General features: G+C 38.1%; 1 protein-coding gene and 1 long non-coding RNA gene across 2 annotated transcripts; one reads left to right on the top strand and one right to left on the bottom strand.

Moving 5' to 3' along the window:
* Nucleotides 1-5,151: 5,151 nt before the first annotated feature.
* Nucleotides 5,152-21,567, bottom strand: LOC101743580 (lactoylglutathione lyase). The gene is made up of 6 exons (XM_004923110.4): nt 21,551-21,567; nt 10,669-10,695; nt 10,444-10,524; nt 8,414-8,637; nt 7,708-7,818; nt 5,152-6,376 (listed from the first exon to the last, which is right to left on the bottom strand). The coding sequence occupies exons 3-6, from the start codon at nt 10,507-10,509 to the stop codon at nt 6,256-6,258; spliced, it is 522 nt and encodes a 173-aa protein (XP_004923167.1). The 5' UTR covers nt 10,510-10,524; nt 10,669-10,695; nt 21,551-21,567; the 3' UTR covers nt 5,152-6,255.
* LOC134201248 (uncharacterized) lies at nt 10,737-13,187 on the top strand. The gene is made up of 2 exons (XR_009976452.1): nt 10,737-11,747; nt 12,234-13,187. It is a non-coding gene; the product is annotated as an uncharacterized LOC134201248 (long non-coding RNA).
* Nucleotides 21,568-24,467: the final 2,900 nt, after the last annotated feature.

Here is a 24,467-nt window from a genome sequence, read left to right as displayed (position 1 = left end):
CTAAGGAACCATGGCGCTCCGACGGCTATCCTGCAGAATTGTGATTGAATAACCTGAAGGGATTTCAAGTGGGTGCGGGCTGCGTGAGCGAACACTACGCTTGCATACGTCGTGACGGGGCGTATACAAGTTTTGTAGAGAGTTACCTTATTGCGGAGGGACAGTTTGCTTCGACTACAAAGCATTGGATAGAGTCGTCTTAGTATACACGCGGCGCGGTCGCGTACCGTTTTTATATGGGGACGGAATGTCATCCCTCTGTCGAGGGTGACGCCTAGATATTTGACCTTCGAGACCCACGGTATGGGCTGGCCAAAGAGAGTGATGGGACTAACGGCGGAGGTGTTTGCGCGCCTACTACGGAGTGGGATGCTCGAAGTGATGTTCGGAGGGCGACCCCTTTTGAAGAGCACCGCTGCGCTTTTCGTGGGGTTGATGTCAATTCGCCACTTCCGGAACCACTGTCCCATGGTGACTACTGCGATCTGGAGTCGCCGATGAAGCAGCGACATTTTCCTACACGAGTAGTAGATAGCCGTGTCATCGGCGAAGAGCGCTAGATGGGTCTCCGGAGACCGGGGTATATCATTGATATACAAACTAAATAATAACGGGGAGAGCGCGGAGCCTTGCGGGACTCCGGCAGTCAGTTGGCGGGGAAGAGAACTAGTTCCCTCTACTCGATATCGAAACGAACGGTTCGACAAGAAGTCTCGTATGATGAGCACGAGTCTGTCTGGCACTCCCATGTTGTACAGTTTGTAAATTAAACCGTTGTGCCAGACTTTGTCGAACGCCTTCGCGATGTCGAAGTAGAGGGCGCCGGTCGGGATTTGTTTACGCCTATTTAGTCCTATCAGGATGTGCTCCGTGAGGCGGTGCACTTGTTGTACGCACGAGTGTTTAGAGCGGAATCCGAACTGTTCGTCTATGAGAATTTTGTTCGCGGTAACAAAATCCCAGAGGCGTTTCCTAAGGAGCCGTTCGTAAATTTTTCCTATCGTCGGGAGGAGACTAATCGGACGGTAACTAGAAGTTTCGTTTGTCGGTTTGCCCGGCTTATGTATACCGATAACGTCCGCTTCTTTCCACACCGCGGGAAAGATGCAGTGCGTCATAGCGGCATTTAAAATTGTAGCCAACATTGCTATCAGTTGGACTGGCAAGAGTTTTAGCGCGCGGTTGCGGATGCTGTCGGAGCCGGGTGCCTTCCTAGGTTGGAGATTGTGGATCGCGTCTCTAACTTCGTCAGTGGTAATGGGGGGTAACGCGTCCGAGGGCGGCAGGGAAGCTCTGCGCTCGACCTCCCTGTCGACTAACTCGGTGTGTTCGGGGTCCGCGTGTTGAGTGCTGGTGGTGCACTGCTCTTGCAGTGCATCGGCCAGCAGCTCAGCCTTGTCATCATCATCGAATGCCGGTGGTTGGCCTGAAGGGCGTAAGAGGGGAGGCATAGTAGCGGTAGTTTCGGATTTGAGAGTCCTAGCTAGTCGCCAGTATGCTTGGTGGGAGGGCGCGAGTTGTTCTAAATAACTATGCCAATTATCGTTACGCGCGTCGCTTAGGCGGGAGTGGACTTCGCGTTGTAGACGACGCATCCGAATCCGGTTTGAATGCGTGGGAAGACGATCGTAGGCCCGGATTGCCGCGTTCCTAACTCTTAAGAGATTCCTAAGTTCGGAGGACAGTCTGATGCGGTGGAAGCTGTCCTCCACATCGACTTCTTTTGAAGATCTAATGATCGCGGAAGAGATGTGATCGGTAATGATGTTTATGGATTCGACGGTGTCCTCGGGGGATAGATTCGAATCCGGGCCGTAAGGGAGGATTGGCGGAGCGGCTTCGGCTAGGCACGTGCCCAGCTTATTCCAATCCACCATGGTCCTCGTAACAGTGACTGGGTTGTGAGGGCGACCGAGCTGCATAACGACAGGTCGGTGGTCTGAGTCGAGCTCTGACAGTGCTTCGATGGAACGTAAGCGCAGAGTTACGTTCCTAAGCAATGCCAGGTCTATAGTGCTCGGACGGAGCGCGATGTTATACGGATAACATGTTGGAGTTGGGGGACCGACTACTTCAAAAGTGAGGTCGTCTATAAACGCGTCGAGACGCCTACCGTTAACGTTCGTACGATGGCAGTTCCACCTAGTGTGGTGGCAATTTAAATCGCCTGCCAGGATGACGGAGTCTCCCATGCCGAACAGTGACTCGATGTCACTGCTCAGGAGGGGCTTGTCCGGGGGGATATAAACGGATGCGATGACGATCGGCTGGTGTCCCGTCAGCGAGATACGGCACACTGACGCCTCGATATGTAAGAGCGAGGGAGTATCAAGAGGGACAACGTGCAGAGCCCGCCTATAGTAAATGGCAGTCCCGCCTTTGGAGGCGGTGAGTTGGAGACGGTGAGTCTGTCATTCCTAACCATGACGTAATTCGCGACTTTCGGGTCACGACGCGAGGGCTTCAGACAGGTCTCCTGCACTAACAAAATATCTACAAGATTATCGCGGAGGAATTCGAAAATTTGATCGCGTTGCCGCGCGAGTCCGTTAGCATTGTAGAATGCTAACGTAAGGGAATACGGTTTTTCTCTACCTTTTTGCGCCATTGATTACCGGTAAAGAATTTTTATAACGTGCGAGACACGGACTCGTAGACGTCCATGTGATCGAAAGCGGCCGCGAGTCGCTGTTCGGGGGTTACCGACCTACGGATAGCATCTGCGAACGATCGCAGACGGTCAAAGTTTACCGCGGTGACGAAGTCGCGCACGAGCGCGAAGTCGTTGACGACTGAGGGTTGCGGGGGGCGGTACGCGGGCGCGGGGCGAGGTACGAGCAGGGGCTGAGGCGCGGGACGTGTCGCAGGCGGGAGCTGGGGTACGTTTTGTGTTCCCTCCTTCGTATACGGCAGCGGTTTTTTCCACGCCGAGACGGTGGGAACCGCAGCCGGTACGAAGGCTGGTTTCGGCACTGAAGGCGCCGAAGTCTTTGGGTCGACGGTTCGGGGGGCTGGGTGGTTCGGGCGTTTACGCGGAGCCCTAGGACATCCGCGGTAGTTTTCCGGGTGCCCTTGCTTAAGGCATAGGACACAGCTTGGGGGTTCCGTCGCGGTTTCCCTAACACGCGAACATTCTGTGGTTGCGTGATCGCCGAGGCATTTCACGCAGCGGGGGCGCGCGTGGCAATTACGCGCTGAGTGGCCATAGAGCTGGCACCTGTGGCACTGCCCGGGAGTACCACGTTTATGGGGGGCTTCGATGGTGACCCCGGAGAGGCCGCATATCGTTTTGAGACATGAGATTCTTTTCTTTGCCTCCGGGGTTGATTCTAGCGCGACGAGAATCATATTGTACGGCTGTCTGCCGCGTCCGCTGTGCATCCGGTGCACACTAACTATTGGGAGGGACTGACCGATCAGATCCTCCTTTACGTAGTCTATGTCGAGTTCCTTGGGGACTCCGCGTATCACTACGCGGAGTTCCCGGTCCTCCTGAAGAGCATAGGTGTGATAACCTATGTTCTCCTTTCGGAGGTAAGCAGAGAGGGCCCTATGGTCGCCCGGCGTTGCGACCTTAATCTGAATCCCATGCGAAACGTTACGCGCATGGGTATAATTAATTTTGTTGGCCTGAAGGGCCTGGGATACGCGATTCCACGCTGACTTCTCCTGGAGTATCAGCGGGGGCGGGACAACTGTTTTAGGCGCGGGCGCGGTTTTTGGGCGCGGCGGTGGGGTTACGCGGCGGGCGGAGTCCGACTCCGGCGTCACGACTACCTGCGGTCGGGAGGCGGTCGCGGACTTGGTTTGCTTCGTCATGTAGCTCCGGGACTCCACGACGCGAGTACGCTTTTTACCGCGCGTTACAGTTTGGAACCCATCCGAGGTTCCGGGTTGAGGGCTAGTCGCGGACTCGAAGTCCATCTCCGATTCGGTATCGGAGCCTGAACTAGACGCTATTGAGGTCGCGACGGACGAAACTGACGTGATTGAGGCGGGCGCGGGGGTAGCGGGGGCGGGGGCGTTAGACGCTACGGCGGCGGCGTGCGTACGTGCGCTTGAACACGGACCGGCGGCGGGGCACGCGAGGCATGCCTGCGAGGCATGTTTGGCGACGGCGGCGAGAGATGCGGGGGGAGAATAATTACCAAATGAGGCCCTATAGGCTTCGAATTCGGGCGCGATTGACGGATATTTTTCCCGAATGAAGTCGATGAAAATTTTTTCCTCCATCTTCACGTGATTTTCGCCCGGGGGGGGCGGCCCCGGGACTTTTGTTCAACTCGCCGAAAGGCGAGTCCCCTGGTTTGGGAGAACCCCCTGTGCTGTAAAGACAGCAAGGAGCAGGGGGGGGGGAGTGCCTATGCCGTGAAAACGACAGTCAGCGGGGGTAAGAGAGGGTTTGGGAAGATCGCTAGCCTGTGAGAGTGCCACAGAAAGCCTGATCGTAGCGATCCTTTTTGCCTTGAAAAAGACAGTTGGTATGGGGTATTCACGGTCACTACACTGTCGCGCACAACTGTAAGTTCCGAGACGTAGATCACAAGCGAGCAACGGATCGGAAAGCACGTCCGCACACGACCGAGTCGTGAGCGAGAATGCCACGACTCTGTCCACGTACCGCCATTTTATACTGTGGCGTTACGGAGTCTACCCTTCATTTTGTGATATTTATCAAAACAACATTTCATCATTTAAAATAATAATTAAAACCACCGTCTTAATATTACTAAGTCGTTATCCACGACATATATATATATATTTTTTTTTTTTTTCATTGCCTTTGTAGGCAGACGAGCATATGGCCCACCTGATGGTGAGTGGTTACCGTCGCCCATGGACTTCAGCAATGCCAGGGGCAGAGCCAAGCCGCTGCCTACCGCTATATAACTTATATTTTTTATAACTTTAGGTATTTTATTTATCGATTGAGGCACTACGAAGTCTGCCGGGTCAGCTAGTAGTACAATCAATCCTGGTTTGGAGTTGGGCGTGTATTCGTTTAATATATCTATACAACCCAGACTATCTCATGTCTTAAGATATGTGGTGACATTAACATTGTCTAGTCTCCAGTGCCCACTTAAAATCAGGTAGGGCATGAATTATAAAGGCGGCTATTTTCTTTACAAAAAAAATAAACGACATAGCAACAATGATAAATCATTTATTATTTACAAATACAAAAAAATATATATATTACGAGTATATTTGTATATAACGTCAAATATATGTTAGTACTTACATATTAATATTTTTTTCCATAAAATCAACAATATTTCAAATAAAAAGAAATACATTAACTGTTTTTCTCTATGAATTAGGTATAGACAGAGGAATAACCACATTCCAAAATCGTTTTTCACATATATAGACAACTTTTTACAGATTATATCAAATATTTCAGAACTTAGTTGTGTTAATTCAATATTTGAAAATTCAATGTACCGAAATCAGGACAAATTAATGTACATGTTATATTTCTGGAGAATTTAAAAAAAAAGAAACAGAAGTACATAGTGAAAGGAAAAATTGCCTTCGTCACTAGTGACGTCATTTGGGTGTATACAATGATTAGTCACAATTTTAGTCATCTTTTGTTTCTTGTTCCTCATTATGTTAAGAGCTAAATCGTTAAAATAGATTTTATTTAATTATTGCAGCGCACAATATGGGTACCGGGAACAATCATAGGCTTACTTTCCAACGGCTAGAATATGGAATAAAATAAAAAACCTAATCTTTTAAGGAATTTTACAACAATATCCCACAGGAATTTCAATTATTGCTTAAAACATATGTTTAAGAAAACCATCAACACATTTATGGAGTTATGTTAGCATGACAGCATAGCATAGCTCACCGTGGACAACATTGGCTGTTGTTTCCCCCCAAACTGTCCTAGTTTATTTTTTATATTGTACTGTTTAATGTGTACAATTGCTTTTATAAAGAAATTAACACAACTTGAATAATGGTAATAAAAAAAACAATACATTGCAGTTTATTTGCTGATTTGTGTCCCCAATGTAGTTTTTTTTATGGAACCGGTGACACAGATATCACGTTACAATAATTTAATTGACACTGTTTTTAGCTAGCCAGCTATTTTATACTAATTTTGTTACTGCTGCCTGATTGTTTAATACAGCAATATTGTAAAACTTTGAATAAATATAGGCATTTTGTTGGTATGGCTGGATTGATGAGTGGCTTTCCATGTGTTACACCGGTATCTTTCAATACAGTACACATTCAAACAACATTACTTGTGAATATTTCTATCCAGTAACCGTCCGGGTCTTGAATGAAAGCTAGGCCTTTCATTTTACCATCGTTGGGACGTTTAATAAATTTAACACCTAGCTGCTCAAATCTGGAATGAAAGAAGTATATAGTTTTAGTATCAGCATATCAGTATTGTGTGTAGGAATATTTTTCTGAAGTACTTTTTGCGTTTAGTTCTAATTTATGAAATTCAATATTGATATCTAATGTTTTATTTTTATAAACTCAGCTACACATATTGGGTAATATCTCAGTTTGCTTATGTAACATGTGTATTTTATACAAGCTTTTTACTGTAAGGAGAATAAGTACCCTGACTAACACACTACAAAATCAAAATCATACAGGACAGATCCAACCAGTTCAACACACAAAACCAAAATTGTACAGAATCCTGCAATTCTTGTTCGCCTTAATAAGCTTTTAACTTTTTAACTTATTTACGCTATACTTGATTATCCTAGACTCAACATCAAATCGAGTTTATTATTCCTCAGTTGAATCGGTGCCAACCCTAACTATATTTAGTAATTGAAGGAGTGATTTGAACAGATCTTGTAACTTAATATTAGACTAGAGGATGACTTAGCTTTGCTCTTTTATTTTTGGTGATAAATTGTGTTTTTTAGAAATTATGTTTAAATACGAATTACATATTGATATTATATTATATGATTTATTTTCTTTCAATAAAAAAAAGTTTATGTTTAAGTTGATTATCGATAAAGTTGATTATGGAAAACACGAATAAAACAACATTTTCTGAAAATAAATCGTAGCTAGATCGATCGCCCCCGAAATTCCCTATATACTAAATTTTATGAAAATCGTTGAAACCATTTCCGAGATTCAGATTATATATACATATTTATATACAAGAATTGCTCGTTTAAAGATATAAGATTATATACTGCATGTACCTAAGCTTACCTATATTCAATAAATTATATACCTTATAGATCTTTGTAACAATAACATTTAATAATTCTACTGTCAAATTTGTTTTAGTAAATTATGCATTAGGTCAATATCCCAATGTCGCTCACTGGTTATGTTTATAATGAGTTCATACATTGATTTTCTTGCTATTATTTCTTTGGAAACGATTACCTTATATATTTTATTGATTAGACAGTTTGGTTTAGTGTAAGGTAAGGGTAAACTTTTTATTTTCGGGTCGCTGGCCAACCCTACTACGAGGTCCCCGCGCCTAGGGTGCGCGCGGGGTTTGCGGGACTTAACGTTCTGATGATGTTGGGAGCAGACTGCGGGCCCAAGGAGTCTTAGGGCTCTACCGCACTAAACCACTCCCCTGCATTCTTACACCCGACGCCTGATCTTCGTCTGGGGTCAGAACCCGGTCAGAGTAGGGGGGTTCCCGTGGTCAACACTACAACCAGACTCGTGTATTACCCTTACCTAGCACACGCCACATCCACATCCGGCACAAGTATACCAATATGTCCGAAACCGCGAGGATCTGAATTACCGTTGTGGTAGCTTGAGTCGTCGCTCTCTGTTCCCCAGTTACTGAAAATATAGAGATTAGTGTAAGTTGAATAAGTACCATTATCCCCACTATGTCTGCTACTAAATAGTTGTAAATTCAGGTTTGAGGGTTCAGGTAGCTGATACAAAATCTAAGCCTCATCTTTCAAAATGACATTCACATTGGGCTCCGGTGACAATTTAGTATACACAACAGTAAACAGTTTTCAGAGCTTATTTCACTCAATCATTCATTCAAATAAATTAAAAGCAAATTCAGTAGGGTTTATAGAATTAAAATGTAAATCCCTTGAAACACTTGCAACTTTGTTTAGATGGTTGGATGAGCTCACAGCCCACCTGGTGTTAAGTGGTCACTGGAGCCCATAGACATCTAGTTTTAAGTTCTCAGTATAGTTACAACGGCTACCCCACCCTTCAAACCGAAACGCATTACTGCTTCACGGTAGAAATAGGCAGGGTGGTGGTACCTAACCGTGCGGACTCACGAGAGCTCCTACCACCAGTATACAAATACAATTGAGACATAAGTCAGATCTAACATTAGGTATAGTAGTAGCTAATGTATAACAGCATAGTTTTGGTATAGATGGAAGAGAAATAAAAAAAGGCTTACTATGTCAATTCCAACGTGGCTTTCCTAGTCATGGCCCATTTAGTTCTGGCGTCATCGTCTCTCGGTACTTCAGCTGGATTCTCATAGCCCATAAAGAACAACGAAAACTTCATTGCTGGAAAATGCAGTTGCTTAAGTAATGTCATTCCGAGGACACCAGTGTAAAAAGGTATAGTCTTCCTTGGATCTTTGATCCTGTACATTGTTTGTTGGAACATAAAATCCTGGAACATGAAATACGATTTTAGTAGTTAATTTTGTAAGGTTAAAATTAGTGCAAAGGTCAATTACTATAAAGTGACTTATTAATATTACTGTAAGTTCCCAAAAAAAAAAAACAACTACCTTACTGAATGATCTACCAGGTCTACCAGGGTATAACAGACACAAGGTTGATAAACTTAAGTTAGAAGAAAACTATTGATACATTATATATGTTAACAAACATCAGGTTGCCACAATTTAGACCAATCCTCCTATGTTATATTTAGTCCTATCAGTTGGTCCATGACCACAAAAAACTGTTAATTATTCGAAATATTGGAAATTTATTGATAATATGGTAAAATTAGTTTTAATTGCATATTAAATAGGTTGGTATTGACCTATTCCACATTTAAACTGAGATTTAACTTTGTGGTATTTGATAAGTAGTTGTTTAATACAAATTTAAAAGAGTACCACTTGTAAACATAAATAGCACAATATTTTCTTTTAGTGTTCACGGCAAATAAGTTGAGTAAGTTTTACCAGTGTATATTGCGACAATGTGAGCATCCCTATACTTGGACATATACCAATTGCATTGTAATTTACAAACAAAAAGAGAGGTTTACTTGCGGCAGAAATGTGCAGTAAAGAGTGCCAGAGCTGTGAATACAATTCTCGGAAGACTCCCCGTACTTGCCTCTATTTCTTTTGTATCCTTTACAGAGGCATTTCCAGCAAATTATCGGAAAACAAACAAACATTCTACATTCAACAGCTTAGCTAGCACTTGCCTAGCTGGTCAAGCTAGGAATTTTCCAGCCTTCAGGATGCTGGAACCACATATGAGACAAAAACGTTCATTTGAGAATATTAAGATCCATAGAAGACTCACTGTCAGCTTAACTAATAAGGTTATAGTATTTTCTTCAGTTGTGAAGAGTCATAGACATTAATAAACCAACTTTTACAGTTTAATATGGTATTATTTTTATCATTTCTGAAGTTTCGAATACTCCACACTTATTGTGATTTTTTTTATTGCCCTTCTAGGCAGACGAGCATACAGCCCACCTGATGGTGAGTGGTTACCGTCGCCCATGGACTTCAGCAATGCCAGGGGCAGAGCCAAGCCTTTGCCTACAGCGCAGTAACTGATGAGTTACCTATTTAATTTTTATAAGGCCATTAAGGTAGTTTTAATTATAATGATATTATTTAGAGTGACTTTTAGAATAGTTGTATCTCGCATAATCACTATTCAGATTTCGTTTATCTGTCTTTATGTAACCATTTATGATTGAAAAATATTTTGGCTAAGGTCAAATGTACCCGATAATAAACATGATAAGCAGTGATAAAACTTCATGTTAGTTTTATACAAAACACACTTGATAGTCAAGATATAGACAAGTTATTGTTATATTATCGACTAGCTACTACAATTCATATTGTGAATACACTTCAATAAATACAAAAGCCACCATGGAATTTTGTTGATGTTTCAATGAAAAAAAAAACCACAATAAATTTTTTATTGATAAGTTGGATAGGATGATTGCTTAATGGCACAAATAGAAAAGAATAGATGAGTTAGATGAGAACTTAAAAAGTGATTTATTAATCGCATTCGGGTACATACATAATTAATAACTAAGTTGCAATTTGTACTTATTTTTTAAATTATTTTTGTTATTGCCCTTATAGGCAGACGAGCATACGGCCCACGTGATGATGAGTGATTACCGTCACCCATGAACGTCAGCAATTAATATATCTTTAAAAAACTATTTCTATAACAATTTATTATTAAATTTATTTACCTTGGTAGTGGGATCTGGCGTCTGGCATAGAGCCTCTATTTCTTGTGGAGAAATCCCTTGGGCCATTTTTTTATTAGTTGTCTAGAAAAAAATATTAAATTCAGTTCTAACCTAAAATTATTTAATAAAAGAAAAAGCTAAATTGGATTTGTTGTGATTTTTGTAATTAGTGTGTGACTATACGATTCCTCCGAAATAATTGCAATTTAAATTTAATCAACTTACAGCGGCCTACACGAGCGACAAATTTACCATAGATTATACACTTAATATATTTGAGAAAATTTAGGTGAATGAAGTTAGCCCCTCAAAAAATTTTTTTTTTCCTGTTTTCTACTTATTTTCTATTAATTCGTTTGTTCATCATTTGTTCTTGATTGTTCACTGTTAATAATTGTTTGTTCCCCATTTATTTATTTTAAAAAAAATATTAAAAATATATCTAAAAGTTAGCCCCTCGATTGCAATTTTTAATATTTTTTCGTCCTTAATTACTCGTAAATATTCATTTTCGATTGTTCTTATATAAAATACGTTTGTTCTCTTTCGAAATTACTCATTTTTTGTTTAATTAATTGTATTAGTTGAATAAATGTATACAAAAAATGTGTACTGCGCATGCCATAAGTGTATAATCTATGGCGCATGCGTCAACTATAATGCCTAAACTTTCTACGCGGTTTTAATCGTGAAAAAAAAACAATTATAAATCCTGAAGGATTAATTAATTGGTATACAGTTTAATTAAAAAAATTAAAAACAAAATAAATAAAATAATGTGCATTCGCGTAAAGTTAGACCAAATACATTTTTTCCATCCTCCTATATACCTATCGCTATGAAGGTATAAAAAAGATAGGTTAAGAGTTCACATAGGTAATATAAACAAATAAGTAAATATGTTCATTATTTATCTTTCAAGAGATAATGTAGGTATACATTATAATAACATTTTGACACAGTCGAAATTATATTCCTAACATTAGTAAAATAACATTTTAATATTTTTTTTATAGGTTATGTATTGAAATTGTTGGAAAATTATTTCATGTTTTAGCTGGAAAACTACATGGAGAATTATATGCAATACAAGATAATGAGCTCCATTAAATGAATTCGAATGAAACCAAACTGTTTACCATCCAAATTCGATTGTCGGGCAGATAGAAAACGAAAATTCACTCATAGTGAACCTCGGCCTGCATTTGTGAAACGGCAAAGACTCACTATTATCAAGGAAATTGAAGAGACAACTAAAAATGAGATGTGTCGTATTATTATACCTTTGCCATCTTGTAGTCAAGGTAGGTGTAACTGTCAATAATTAGTTACACTCACAGATCTCCTAATCAAATAACAATATCAGAAAAAATGAGAATAGTTAGTTAGTTAGTGGAAGTAGCCAAAATGGGCAAGTGGATCTCAGTTCCTATTACATAAGGTACTAGGAAGTTTGTGAAAATGAAAATTTATCACAGTGTAATATCACTTACTTACTTTAACAGTGAAGGAAAACATTGTGATGAAACCTGCACACCTAAATGTTCTTAGGATTTTCTTAGGTGTGTAATCCACCAACCAGCAATAGGCCAGCGTGGTGGACTAAGGCCTAAAAACCCTCTCAATGGTAGTGAAGGCCAGTGTCCAGCATGGGGATATATTATATGGGCTGATGATGATGACTAGGAAGTTAAATACTACTACTACTACTACGACAGTACACATATAATCCTATATATTTACAAACTATACGTTTGTTGGAAATTGCTAACATTATTTCATATTTCCAGATGTCCAGCCACTTGAAAATAGGTGTAGTAATGACAAAGCTATCCAAGTAGCTCCAGCACAGGAACACAAAGGCAAGGCAAGTGTGTATTGCCACATCACCCCTTAATATATCTGAAGCAAGTATAAGTAAACAATCAGAACCAGCAAAAAAAAAAAAAAAAAACTGTTGTTCCTGAGGACAAATTTGACAGTGATGAGTCAAATGCACCAGCAACAGAAGGATCAACTGTTGACTATGAGTTATCTCTCTATATCTCCACTCCATCAAAGACTTGTGCACTTCAGACTATAGCTCTCAAGAAGACTAAAAAGTTGAAAAAATGAATGTGTTAACAACTTTATCTAAAGTGAAAAATAAACAACGTTTATATATTGGTCTTCCACAAGAATTATGTTTCATAATAGGCTTGATTGAGAAACATAAAATGTTTCTGAACAAAATATTATATTATGTCTGATGAGAATAACATTAAATAGAACATTCTCTCAATTGGCTGATGATTTCGATTTATCTGTAAGTCAAGCAAGCAATATATTTTTCAACAAACTCCCAGAAATTGCAAATGTAATATCACCCCTTGTTAGACTATAAAAAAAACAATACAATAAATATATATGCAGGAAGGATAATTGATGTCAACTTGGTGGAAAATAGAAAGTTTTTAGATAGTTTGCCACCTACAAAACTCTTTAATTAAATAAGTAATCCTTACTTATAAATAGAAAGTTTTGTAAGTATTTTCACTCTTCATTCAAAAACTACTGAACAGATTTTAATAAGACTTTTATGCTGGTCTTCTATGGCTAGCAACTCATTATTATTTTGATTCTGTTTTCCACAAATGTGCTAAATATGGGCTTATATATATGAAAAGGAATAAATATTAATGTTATGTAACCTTTGTACCTGTATGTTAAGAATAATTTTTAATAAAACATAATTTAAATTGAAATATTATTTTTATTAAATCACATTCACTTTGTACACATCAATATTTTGTACTCCCTAAAAGGAAAATAGGTATAAAGTTTTTTTTAAATATTTAACATTACATTTTTGTGTAGGATTAGAAAATTGTTATTCTTCCAAAAAGAAACTACATTATCTAACAACTGTGCAACTTACTCGGAATCAAAATCAATACCTACTAATTATAGTGACCTGATTAGTTTTTTCAAAGTTGCTGGATGCTACACAAAAGTAGCAAGTTTTACTTTTAGCACAATACATATGCATTTGAACTTGTGCATAATATCTTTCTTTAATTTTTTTTTGCCTTTTTATTTATGGAAACATAGCATTACTCACTTGCTTGTTTGTAGATCTATCAAAAAAACATAATTTATGTTTTTTTTAGCACAGTGGGCAATACCCTATTATTCATATTAATTATATACGGCGCGGCGATGCGAAAATTCATTACTGAATTATTTAAGAATGATAGGCATAATATAATATTTTAATTCGCGATCTGTTTATAATTTTTAATATATGATTTAAAAATAAGTTATCTTTAATATTTTTAATTTTGTGATTTATGGGGTGGTCACAGTCATTATTATAAAAATAGAAATTTTGAGGAAATATAAATGTTTAATACAAATTATTTTGATAATCGAAATAAATTCATATCAATCCAAATTCATATTTGAACTATGAAAATTGTATGGTATGTAAACAGAAATATATTTTATAATTATAATGACTATTTATTCCATGCAGTATCTGTGCAAGCTTCTCTAACCGACACTGCAACTAGAATAAAGTCTAATAAAGAATAAGAATAAACTTTTCTTCGAAGCTCAATTCTTTTTTTTTTTTTTTTTTTCTCTTTATTTTTTTTTTATTTTATAAAGAGGGTTTTCTCGATTTCGAGACGTCACCCTCAAAGTTTACACAAAAAATTTAAGCGCGACGCTTTATACTTACGTCTACCAACTTATATAGCATTCTGGCTGCCCTCGACAAAGGGGAGGCCAAGATGCTGTTATAGACGCCTACATCCATTGCACATAAATCAAATTCTAACATAAAGCCGCTGCGCTCCGCTTCACTCCGTACACACTCCTTCATTATGTGGGTTGCATCCTCGACTACTCCACACTCGTCACAGTTTGGTGAATCGCATATTTTCATCAAAAATCCAAAACTATTTAGAGGAATGTGTCCAGACCGAAGTCTGAAGGCAGTCACAATATGTTTTCGATGCATATCTACTCCTGTGAACCAAGGGAGACGAGAAAGGCTGGGCTGTATGGTTCTATACCATATACCTTTAGTTCGTGATCTCTCGTCAAAATATTCTTTCCAAAAATCTATGCATTGTCTTCTAACTAAATAAATAATATCACTAAAATAAGGTAAACAATCAAGAAACAGTCCGTCAGTGACGGCTTCTTTCGCTAGACGATCAGCTACTTCATTTCCGTACAATCCAATATGAGCCGGCACCCATTGCAACACTATATTCTTTTTCTGCATTTTACTAACGGTCTCCAGGATCCTGTAGGCTATCGGTGCGCCTCGAAAGATCGAGGTACATCGAGCCAAGTGTTGTAACGCACTCTTGGAGTCCGTCAGTATTACAAAATTACCGGATTCAAATGACGCGACATAAGACACTGCTTCTGCAATTGCTAAAAGTTCTACATACATTATAGATACTTTAGCCGCTAGTTTAACTTTAATAGAACCTTGCGTCTGCGGGTCGAACACTGCCAAGCCCGACTCGTCCCCTTCCTGCGATCCATCAGTATAAATTGAATAATAGTTCGAATAATTTAAATTTAAATATTGATTGCATGTACGTTTTACGAAATCACAATTATAAGTACGTTTAGCCTTTTCCAAATCATCGATTTTAGTTTTAATTATATTAGATAGGTCCACACTGCTTACCCATGTATCAAGAGAGAAACATTCCATTTGCTGAGAAGTATAAATAGGATAGATATCGAGTGATTCATGTACTGTTACTAACAAAGGTTTTTTCCTCCGTCTCCAATATACTACGTCACGACAAAGTTCTACAAGTCGATTCAGTGACACAATTAGTTTGTTATCTTTGAATGATTTAGCTTTCAACCAGAATTTACCGGCTAGATAGTACCTACGCACAAATAGTGGTTGCAAATTGAGCTCCCATTCCATTACATGTATAGGCGTACTTTTCACAAAACCACCAATTACTCTCATACATTGATTTTGGAGTCTATCGAGCTTAACTGTCTTACTCTTAACTGCGTTATCATAAAGGAAACTGCCATAGTCTAATCTAGAACGAACGATAGATATATATAATCGTCTTAAATGATCTGGATGTACTCCCCACCCTGAACCGGCCAAAACTTTAAAAAATTTTAATGTTTTCGAACATTTCTCGATTAATTCTTCAATATGTTTGTTCCATTTTAACGAGCGGTCTAACCAGAAACCCAAGTACTTGACACAATCTACTACTTGTAACGGTATGTTGTTAATAAAAAGGTTGACATGTTCTCTTCTATACCCTCTTTTGAATATACATACTTTACTTTTAGATGACGAGATTTCCAAGCCTATCTCTGAAAGCGATGTAATCATTTTGTTCAAAGAAGTTTGTAGGCAATTAGCACCCTCACTAATATTGCTAATGCTCGTATACAACACAAAGTCGTCCGCGTATTGAGAGATAGATACCGCATCATTTGTTATATAGCTGCAGATGTGCATAGTAGCTATGTTAAACAACAACGGCGAGATTGGGTCGCCTTGAGCTAAACCTTGACCAGAAGAACGGCAAATATATGAGTTTCCAGTGTATATTCTTAATTTTTTAATTTTTAAAAAGTTCCAGAGGTATCGACACATTTTATTTCCCACTCCTATTTGATCTAAAGTCTGGATTAACGATTTTATGTTTATGTTATTGTATGCGTTATCTATATCAAGAAAACAACCTATTGTCAAGTTATTGACTGAAAACGCTGAATGGATTTGCGAAACTAAATCGACGAGATTATTTAATGTAGAACGGCTTTTTCTAAATCCGGTAGTATCCGGTGAGAGTAAATTATTTTTTTCAATAAACCATTCTAACCGATTTCTTAAAATGCTGTGGAAAATCTTACATAAACACGACATCATTGCAATAGGTCTAAATGCAGATGCGCTGTGAGGGTCACGTCCGGGCTTAGGTACAGGTGTGATGGCGATATCTCGCCACTGGGCCGGTACGAAGCCGGTGTCGTAAAAACGGTTATAAAGTGATAACAACATAACCAATGCGTTCTCAGGCAAGTGCTTAATCATTGAATAAGAAATATTATCACACCCGGGTGCGGTATCCTTTGCGCGGATACAGCGTTCCAGTTCCTGACTAGTGATAGGAATTTCTAATTTATGATTACAAGAAGAAAATGATGGGATTTTAGGGGAGACGTAATCTGGTGTCATACTATACAGAAGGGTACTAGCGTTTTCGTCACTGACATATTGTTTAGAAGTTCTACGGCCTTTAAACCATTGCATTCTTTGCCACATCTCACTTTGCGTTGTTGCGCCATCTATTGCTGTACAATATCCCTGCCAAGCTTTATCTCTAGTATTTCTGATCAGTTTTTGTGAGTCACGTATTTTTTCATTAAGTAGTTTCAAGTTCCTAGGCGTCGGATTGCGTCTAAACGTCGAAAGGGCCAATCTACGTATCGCTACTGATCGAGACAAATCTGCGTTCCAATAGGGTTTAGGTGAGAAAGTACTACTGGGATCTGTATTATATCGAATATATGGAACATGAACGTCTGCTGCTATATTTAGATATTCTATAAAATGATCGTACCCTATTTGTAGGTTCTCCGACACGATATAATTACTACATAAAGATTCCAGCAATGTCTTATAACCGCCCCAATCGGCTAACTTGAAATTGCGCCGTAAAATATTCCTAGGTAAAACATCAAAAGAGTTAGTAATTTTTATAAATAAATGATCACTGCCGAGGGTTTCGTTTAAAATACGCCAGTCAAATAATAAAGCTAAATCGGAGGAGACAAAAGATATATCAGGCGCGGAATGTTGCAGCTGATTGTTATTGTTATTAAATCGTAAACGTGTTGACTTACCATCGTTTAGTGAAATGAACTTATTATCTGTGATAGCCTCAAAAATTTGTAATCCTCTGGCATCACTTTTATTAGACCAGTTAGTGTGGTGCGCATTGAAATCGCCCAAAATTAAAGCTTTTTTACTCACCAATGAAAATAACACATCCCAATCCTGTTGGCTAGTGCGTACCGATGGAGCACAATACACGGAGAATATATATTCAATATCCCTACAATTGTGAACCTTAATACCTATTATTTCTAAACCGGGACTATTGTTTTGTATATCAAAAAGTTGTGAATTAATAGATTTGTGAACAAAAATGGCAACCCCGCCATAGCCGTCGTCCCTATCCCTACGATAAATAATATAGTTAGTTATTTTAAGTCGATTGTTCGATTCTAACCATGTTTCACTCACGGTAGCAATGTGGACTTTCTCTTTAAATAAAATATTTTCAAACTCTAATAACTTAGGTCTTAAACTTTGAGCGTTCCATTGTAGTATAGTTAATTTCACAGGTTTTTTATTTTTATCCATAGTCCATAAACAGATCTAATATGTTTTTCAATACTGGCCAGTCGGAAATATTGTCTACCGCAACCAAGATCAACCATTCGATGCAACACTTAAGTACACTTTTCACTTTAGATTCTAGCGACAATGTTTTTAAAAAAAAAAGATCTTTCAATTTATTCAATAACTCTACAAAATTCACATTTCTTCTTTCCTTCTGTTCCAGAGGCACATTTTTCCCGGGCATCTCTTCTATTTCAGCTTCAGCAGCAGAGTCCAATACAGATACATCAGGTTCCCTACGACGACGACGATGTTTTTTCGAAACCGATCTTGGTGTTTGTTTAGCGTTTTCTTCGATGTGAATCTCCGCTTTTGTCTGTAAGACGCTAGCAAAAGTCGGTGCGTTACTCTGCAAGGTTTTTGGTGGCACGGATGAGATGTACTCCATTAGCGGAGGAGCAGGGGTAGCGGTGAAACTAAACTTTTTGGGCACCTGTACTGGAGAACTAGGGGCTACATACATCGTCAGAGCCTTTCTGTAAGTGCAATTAAATTCAGCCATGATTTCTCTAAGCCTCTTTTCTTTCAAAAATGCAGGACAGCCTTTATACATGGCCATATGCCCCCCTTTACAGTTGACGCAGCTAAATGTAGTGGTTTCACAGTTGTTATGTTTACCTCCACACTTTGGACAAATTTCTTTGTTTGTGGGACATCTCTTTGTAGGGTGTCCTAATTTCCAGCACAACCCGCACTGAGATACTGGGAAGACGTATCGGTCCACGCGGATTCTTAGCCCCCCTATAGAAACATACGCAGGTATGAACGCACCCTTAAAACATAACCGCACCGACTCACTAGGTACCCATCCGTCGCCCGAGCTACTGCGCCGGTTGAGACGGAATATAGATACCAGTTCTGCTGGTTTGGGGCACGATATTGTGTCAAAAATCTCTTTGTCGGATATTTCCAAGTCTATGTCGCGAATAACACCATATGATAAATTCTTCTCCATAGCTCTTTGTACACGCCAGCCTTTATCTGCTATCTTAGAACTTTTTTCAATCCTCTCTGCGCTCAGTGGGTTCTGTACATCGATACGCACTTTGTATGGGTTAACATATTTTACGCGGTCCACATCGGTAATATCCATCTCACAAAATATTTTCGCTAAAGAAAATTGTTTCGGCAGCGGCTCACTACCAGTTAAGTACATCTCTATTTTCTCAACTTCCGGTTTAAGCTTCTTCTGCTTCGATTTAATCGTTGTCCATTCATCGTCACTGTTAACATCTTTTCTCTTCTCTGGTCTTAACCAATCCTCCATCGCATTCATCTCTTGCATAGAATTCTCTTCTTGAAATTGTTCTACCTCATCACCAATCAACTCCTGCTCACTCAAAGTACTCCTGCTCGACCGCACATCCATTGTTTCGTGTTGATTATCTACCCTCGTTATCAGCGGCGCGGTCGCCGGCTACCCAACGGTGTTGGGTATGCCCCCAGCAACGCGCTGACCGATGCGCGGAACGTATTTTTAAATAAACAACACACTAGCACCTCGTGCGAGTGCAGCGCAGAGACTGAAGCTCAATTCTACAAGGGTATTCAATCAGATAGCTATCTATCTGTCGTTCCTGTATGAAATTTTGGTATGTCGAAATCTTGGATAAATCCAGCAAAGCTAAATAAAGTATTTACCTAAAAAATATGTTTATGCTTAAAGTCACGTGTTTATGTTATTCGAAAGTATTAAGCTCCAAGCAGCATTTAGCTCCAACTAAATTCATTAAGAACCAATTTTTCAATCGATGATTAAAACAACATTAATACTGAGAATGAATATTTATTTATAAAATACACATATGTTTTGACCACGAATTTAGCACGATAATTTAAATTAATATTCATTAATATTAATTTAAATAAATATGAATTAATCTTCTTCTTCTATAACCCATAGTCAACAGTTGATCCTTCTGTTGCTGGTGCATTTGACTCATCACTGTCAAATTTGTCCTCAGGAACAACAGTTTTTTTTTTTTTTTTTTGCTGGTTCTGATTGTTTACTTATACTTGCTTCAGATATATTAAGGGGTGATGTGGCAATACACACTTGCCTTGCCTTTGTGTTCCTGTGCTGGAGCTACTTGGATAGCTTTGTCATTACTACACCTATTTTCAAGTGGCTGGACATCTGGAAATATGAAATAATGTTAGCAATTTCCAACAAACGTATAGTTTGTAAATATATAGGATTATATGTGTACTGTCGTAGTAGTAGTAGTAGTATTTAACTTCCTAGTCATCATCATCAGCCCATATAATATATCCCCATGCTGGACACTGGCCTTCACTACCATTGAGAGGGTTTTTAGGCCTTAGTCCACCACGCTGGCCTATTGCTGGTTGGTGGATTACACACCTAAGAAAATCCTAAGAACATTTAGGTGTGCAGGTTTCATCACAATGTTTTCCTTCACTGTTAAAGTAAGTAAGTGATATTACACTGTGATAAATTTTCATTTTCACAAACTTCCTAGTACCTTATGTAATAGGAACTGAGATCCACTTGCCCATTTTGGCTACTTCCACTAACTAACTAACTATTCTCATTTTTTCTGATATTGTTATTTGATTAGGAGATCTGTGAGTGTAACTAATTATTGACAGTTACACCTACCTTGACTACAAGATGGCAAAGGTATAATAATACGACACATCTCATTTTTAGTTGTCTCTTCAATTTCCTTGATAATAGTGAGTCTTTGCCGTTTCACAAATGCAGGCCGAGGTTCACTATGAGTGAATTTTCGTTTTCTATCTGCCCGACAATCGAATTTGGATGGTAAACAGTTTGGTTTCATTCGAATTCATTTGATGGAGCTCATTATCTTGTATTGCATATAATTCTCCATGTAGTTTTCCAGCTAAAACATGAAATAATTTTCCAACAATTTCAATACATAACCTATAAAAAAATTATTAAAATGTTATTTTACTAATGTTAGGAATATAATTTCGACTGTGTCAAAATGTTATTATAATGTATACCTACATTATCTCTTGAAAGATAAATAATTAACATATTTACTTATTTGTTTATATTACCTATGTGAACTCTTAACCTATCTTTTTTATACCTTCATAGCGATAGATATATAGGAGGATGGAAAAAATGTATTTGGGCTAACTTTACGCGAATGCACATTATTTTATTTATTTTGTTTTTAATTTTTTTAATTAAACTGTATACCAATTAATTGATCCTTCAGGATTTATAATTGTTTTTTTTTCACGATTAAAACCGCGTAGAAAGTTTAGGCATTATAGTTGACGCATGCGCCATAGATTATACACTTATGGCATGCGCAGTACATATATTTTGTATACATTTATTCAACTAATACAATTAATTAAACAAAAAATGAGTAATTTCGAAAGAGAACAAACGTATTTTATATAAGAACAATCGAAAATGAATATTTACGAGTAATTAAGGACGAAAAAATATTAAAAATTGCAATCGAGGGGCTAACTTTTAGATATATTTTTAATATTTTTTTTAAAATAAATAAATGGGGAACAAACAATTATTAACAGTGAACAATCAAGAACAAATGATGAACAAACGAATTAATAGAAAATAAGTAGAAAACAGGAAAAAAAAATTTTTTTGAGGGGCTAACTTCATTCACCCCTGAAATTTACAATAGTCGAACCATAGATATTTTTTTTTTTGGTACGATTTTTCCTTATTAGGAAACGCAAGGGGATCTAAGCCCATACAGCCTTGTCTGTTCTATATCGAACCATAGATAAGACATTTATAAGTAGTATTTTATAGTCTTTTTTATTTTATGACCTGGTAATATAGATTTTTAGGTCATATCCTAATTGGAAACATTTATAGTTTTTTATGACCTGGTAACTAAGACCTAAAGGTCAAGTCTTAATTTAAATTCTTATTTTTATGAAAAACGATAATATGGACTGAAATGAAATGATGATTAGTTTGAGACATTAATCAACCGAAATAAAATTAAATGAAGTGATATGAGATGAGATGATATGGGATGAAATATATTCTCAGTAAAGTAGTGGTTATTTACTACTGAGACTTTTTAGTGGGCTTTTTGGAGGATCCCGAGTAGCTACGTCCAGCAGCTTTGTTTAATTTCCCCATTGTGCACTTTCACAGATATAAACAGTTAATAAATTACCTTTATTACGCATTTAAACCTGAAGAAACACTAAACAAAAAATCCAACTTTTATAGCCGAACAGACGATTCCAGACTTTTTGGAAAAAATCTCAGTAAATGACCACCATTTCATTGAGATTGTATTTCATCCCATCATATTATCTCATCTCATTTCATTTTATTTCATCCTAGTCGATTGGTGTCTCAAATTAATCATCTTCATTTCATTTCATTTCACTCCATATTATAATTTTTGATAAAAATAAGAATATAAATTAAAATAAGAAATTACCTAAAAGTCTAAGTTACCAGGTCATAAAATCCCTTAGACACACGGTTCCGTAGATTACTAAAATAAAACCATAGAGTTAGTAGGTACTTATCATAGAGTTACTATTCTAACTTATTAACTCCATGGTACTTATTAACTCCATGAATAAAACACAGCCTAATATTATTCGTTAAATTCAAATTCATCAGCGGGCTTTTTTTTTGTTTTTCTCAAATATTTTCTTTTTTTTTGATACTATATCACATAGGATTTTATATATAATCCTATTTATATTGGAACTTCGTACCTACCTACCTATTTGTCAAAGGGCTTAATAAATATGTTTTAAAAACAACTAGGTACCGTACCTAAGAACTTCAGTTTAAAAGAACTCATTATGTTTATTTATAACATTTCGCATGTTTCTGCCAGCACAACGAAAAAGCGGAAATCCGAGCTATTGGCTACGGAACGTGAAATAGAATTAACCAGTCTAGATACCTGTGTGGCGTTTATGAACGCACATTTTTATGATGCGTAAGCCGGAACGCACGAGATGTAAAAAAAAGAATATAGTCTGTGACACGAGACCTTTTTACCGCCAAATATTTAAAACGTTCAAATAATTTATAATGTGTTAACTAATGTAATATAATTACTTAGAATTGTTTATGCCGCTACAACAATAAAATTTATATTGTTTCAACTGTGGTGTTAATTACATAAAACACGACTACGGCGAAATAAAGAAGGGACTCTATACGAACTCCCTCACCTGGTTGTATTACTGCAGACGTGGTTTTTGACGAGAGACGGCCGATGTAGAGACGTAAATAAATTGCGGATCTGGTTACAGCGTTGACAATATAACCCTTGCCTCTCTCGGGCTTAATCTCTGGCAGGGATTGGAAGATTGGGCGAGAGTGCAGGAGACATTTAGACTCTAAGACGGGAGGACCCCACGGTCAACACTACGCTTTAACACCTTACGACACACCTGATACAGTCTCACATTGTCTACCTACCCTAACAAAAAACTAGTTGATTATAAAAGTTTAACGTTAATGTTTTAAATTAAATAATATGTATAATAATATGATAATTAAGTTGATACCATAACTACTAGAGATAAGTGAAGTCAGGCTTCAATGAAATTTAAAAGAAATAATTTTCCAGTGTGGATTTGAATGGTTCAGTCCACTTTAAGCAAGTTGCTACTTTAAAACAGGGGCTCCCAAACTTATTTTGTCTACTGCCCACTTAAAGAATAAATTATTTTTAGCGCCCCCATTTTTTCACCTACCTACTACTACAAAAATCACTATAGCGAGAACTCAGTGAGTGTCTAAGAGCCCTCCTAGATGCAAATACAAATCGCCTCCCAAGCCTCTACACAACGCCTCCATTTTTTTTTTGGTTCTCTTACCGCCCCCTTTAGGCCTGCACCACCCACATGGGGGCGCTATTACCCACTTTGGGATAGGCTGCTTTAAAACAATGCTAGATGTAGTGGTGCAATAAATTAGATGGCAAGTTGCCTTGATTCAATTAATTTGAAAGTGGGATTTCAAAATTGGAACAATCCCTCATCTATGATATGTTGAGCTTAGTCTTGGCTACTATTACTCACCATCATCAGCTTTAGAGTTGAAAATATTAGTTATGTTATGAGGCATGCTCTTTTACAAAGACAAGTTTCATATTAGTATCCAAATTATTTTATTTCTTAATAAACTACATTGTCATTGGTAGAAATGCTACAAAATGCTGTATTAAGGTGTGAACCCTGTATTAATTTTTCTCCTATTGTAATATGTACTCATCAATATGTGTCATGTAAAATCGTGTTCCTGCAATCAAATAAACCTAACTTGACTTCACATTGTCATAGCTATAGGCTCTGATCGTCAGCAGATGAGATGTTATTTAGTCAGTTGTTGTTGCTACTGTTTTGATAATCATCATCATCAGTCTATAGCTGTGCATTGCTGGATATAGGCCTCTCCGATTGCCCAGTACTGAGCATGATTCTGTTTCTCTCATCCAAGTCTTGCAGCCACTCTGCATCGATCACTCCACTGAGCCTGAGGATGTATTGCACTATGCTTGCCAATTTGCAGTTGCCAGTTAAGAACACATTTACCCAACCATTA

The sequence above is a fragment of the Bombyx mori genome, chromosome 24 (assembly GCF_030269925.1).
Source record: "Bombyx mori chromosome 24, ASM3026992v2".
Lineage (NCBI taxonomy): Eukaryota > Metazoa > Arthropoda > Insecta > Lepidoptera > Bombycidae > Bombyx > Bombyx mori.
This window is presented reverse-complemented; position numbering and strand designations above follow the sequence as displayed.

Coding starts and splice junctions, on each gene's coding strand:
- LOC101743580 (XM_004923110.4), bottom strand. CDS start 10,509: ATGGCCCAAGGGATTTCTCCACAAGAAATAGAGGCTCTATGCCAGACG. Junction 7,819..8,413: donor GCCACGTTGGAATTGACATA/GTAAGCCTTTTT, acceptor CTATATTTTCAG/TAACTGGGGAACAGAGAGCG. Junction 6,377..7,707: donor GTGGATGTGGCGTGTGCTAG/GTAAGGGTAATA, acceptor CTTTCATTCCAG/ATTTGAGCAGCTAGGTGTTA.